The 3,062-nt window shown below is 38.5% G+C and overlaps 1 protein-coding gene across 1 annotated transcript; it reads right to left on the bottom strand.

The window, feature by feature from the left end:
* Window positions 1–888: 888 nt before the first annotated feature.
* Window positions 889–2,309, bottom strand: LOC134844611 (large ribosomal subunit protein uL3-like). The gene is made up of 2 exons (XM_063861374.1): window positions 1,272–2,309; window positions 889–1,170 (listed from the first exon to the last, which is right to left on the bottom strand). The coding sequence occupies exons 1-2, from the start codon at window positions 2,266–2,268 to the stop codon at window positions 944–946; spliced, it is 1,224 nt and encodes a 407-aa protein (XP_063717444.1). The 5' UTR covers window positions 2,269–2,309; the 3' UTR covers window positions 889–943.
* Window positions 2,310–3,062: the final 753 nt, after the last annotated feature.

Here is a 3,062-nt window from a genome sequence, read left to right on the forward strand (position 1 = left end):
AATGTCTAATTCCAAAAAAAGCTAAAAAAAAAACAAATATAATCGACTTTTCCGATGTTCATAAGATTTTCACGTCCATAATGTAAAAAAATTGGCCTAGGCTGCTAAGGCAGCTGAGCTTACCACAACCTGTTCTCTCCGTCGAACCCAAAATCTGAGATTTGGGAGGGTAGTTTTTGAGAAAATCCAAAAACTGGGTCAGAAACTCCCCCCCCCCCCCCAAGACTGTTTTCGAAGGCTGTAGAAAGTGGGTTAATGTAAGAAGAGACTAGGCGTTCATGCAAGCACATATGTGAGTGGGCGGCCTAATTTATGAAAAGCGAATTAGTTTTTTAGAAAAGCTACAATTTTTGAGAAACGAAAAATTTCCCAAAGCGTCAAAAAAACCGACCACATACATTTTCATAATAGCTGTTTTATCAAACGGGAATTTTGTCTTCGAAACGGCGCAATTTAATATGACTTAGTCTATATAAAACTATCCGAAAAAGTTTGAAAAGAGAAAAAAACTATTCAAAATCAGAATTTTACAAATTCGAAGACAACTTTCAATTATAATAATCACTGTCAAATTTAAAAAACACTCTTTGCAAATCCGGATGGTTAAAAATTGTTTTAACTAAAAAATTTGCTATCTGAAAAAAAAAACGGAAAATGAGCCGATGGAAATTAAGACGAAAACGATGAATCCGAAAAAATATCAGGATCTTGGTAAACAAGTTGTTAGCCTGGAAAAAGTATACTTTCCGATTTTACAACACTTGCTAATCGCAAGCGTAACCAATAGCTGACATACTGGCAACCTTGACAGCAGCAGCCTAATGAGGTGCCATTGATTATCAAATGCGAATTCAAAGTAAAGTTCTGATCACTTAACAAAACAAAAGCTAGGCGAAGAGTGAATTACTCAACACAAAACCGGAAACATATCAATTCAGACGTTTCAAACAGTCTTGTCTCCACCAGCGGATACCACAACGGTTCGTTCTCGCTTGCTCGGACCGTAGTAGGCCTTCTTCTCAGCAGTAGTCTGGAATCGGCCGGTTCCCTTTTTGCTGGTGGTGTCAATAAGCTTCAAATTCACTTTCTCCATGGCACTTCTCGATCCCACATGCGACAACATGCTTTTTCTTAGCGTCAACAGACGTCTCTTAGGTCCTCCGCAACTTCCTGAAAATTTCAAAGTTTTATCGTTGAATTTTTTTTTGAAACATTTGAACAAATTTGAGTGCAAAACTTATGTGAAAAAAAACAATAGTAATTTAACATACCTTTGATCATGAGAAAATCATTCTTGATATATCCATAGAGTGGCCATCCACCCATTGGATTTATCGTCTTGTTGGTAATATCAGCCTCAGTAACACCTGACTTCTTCATTTCATCTTTGTCTCCAACTCTGTAGATCTTCTTGTTGATCTCAGTTCGATGATGGTAACCCTTTTGACCAGCACGTGCAACAGAATACTGGATACGAGCAGGATGCCAGGCTCCGATACATGCCACCTTTCTCAATCCTTTGTGAGTTTTTCGCGGAAGCTTCTTGGTATGCCAACGTGAAGTGACACCCTTGAAACCTTTACCCTTTGTAATACAAATCACGTCTATCATTTCTTCGAAGTTGAACACATCTTTGACCCGTACATCCTGTTCAAACTTGCTGACGACAAAATCGATTTTCTCAGCAATGGTTCCTCCGTTGATCTGAAATTCCATGATGGGATCACGCTTTGTCTGCACGGATCGAATTCGCTTTTTGTTGTTTACAACCATCTGAGTATGGCAGATAGCTCGAATTGAAGTGCAATACTTCTTCATCAGCTCCTTCAATTTTTCAAGTTCCTTTTCCGATCCATACCTTGAAGCAATCTTAGAGAACGCATTTGTCTTCTTGGTTCGATACCAATTCCTCACAATTCTCTTCTTGAACCCATCGTTGACATGCTTTGCCCAGATAGTCTTTAGCTGCTTCAAACCATTGGGGGTCTTGATGTACCCGACACAACCAACTACAGTCATTGGTGGTGTTTCTATCATCGTCACGGGTTCAGAGGTCTCTTTGTTGTGCAGCTTGGATCCTGGTTTCTCAACCTCTCTTATGACATGGGTCATTCCAGCCTTGAATCCCATAAATCCAGTGAAATGAGGCTTCTTGGAGGGGTCATCTTTCGGAAACGCCTTTATCTTTCCTCGACCTCGCTTGCATCGTTTGCGGGGAAGAAACCCAAGATGTCCATGCCTTGGCGCTTCGAACTTTCGGTGAGACATTTTTCACTCCTGAAAACTTAAACAATGTTATATTTGCTTTTTACCATAGCAGCTCACAGTCTACTAAAAGGCCGATCACTTAATTATTTTCGAGAAAGCAAGAACACTTTCTAGTTGTTCAACCTATGACTAAAAAGCAACGTTTCTAAAAGCAGTCAAACAGTAATGGGTCGACGAACAGATGAATTTAAGGCAGTACCAACTGTTTAGTGTGATATCAAAGCGTTCGACGTTATTGAGTTATTTGAGCAAATAACCACAACATTAATTGCCACAAAACTCGTAACTGAGCTTAGTTTGCGCAACAGTGTAATATCAGAACAGCGCATTGTATATGACAAAACCAAATATTCGGAGTAAACCTTAAATCAAACCTTTCAGCAATGAACTGGGAAAACTTCTAGACGAAACACCTCAGAGAAAATATATTCAAGGTGTGCCAGTCGATCATAAGAAAAAAAGGTACTACTATGATAGAGTGGTCCCTCGAAAAAGCAACTATGATAGACAGGTCCCGCATGCATTTCGCATGTTATAATTTTGAAAACTAATTTGTGTATAAATTATTCATTTCTTGCATCTTGCAAAATATGTTCAGCCAGAAACTTTTCAGATTGAAAATTGTAATCACTATTGATTATATATTGAAATTTGCTCGCTTTACTTTATTTTACGGTTTAACAACCAAATAATTAGGTTGACTTATTTGTCATCAAAACGCACTATTGGCGTTTTTTTTTTAATTTCCAACCTTAAAATGGTGAGGGGGAGGTTCTAAGAGGTAACAAAACATG

This window comes from Symsagittifera roscoffensis, chromosome 4 (genome assembly GCF_963678635.1).
Source record: "Symsagittifera roscoffensis chromosome 4, txSymRosc1.1, whole genome shotgun sequence".
Taxonomy (NCBI): domain Eukaryota; kingdom Metazoa; phylum Xenacoelomorpha; order Acoela; family Convolutidae; genus Symsagittifera; species Symsagittifera roscoffensis.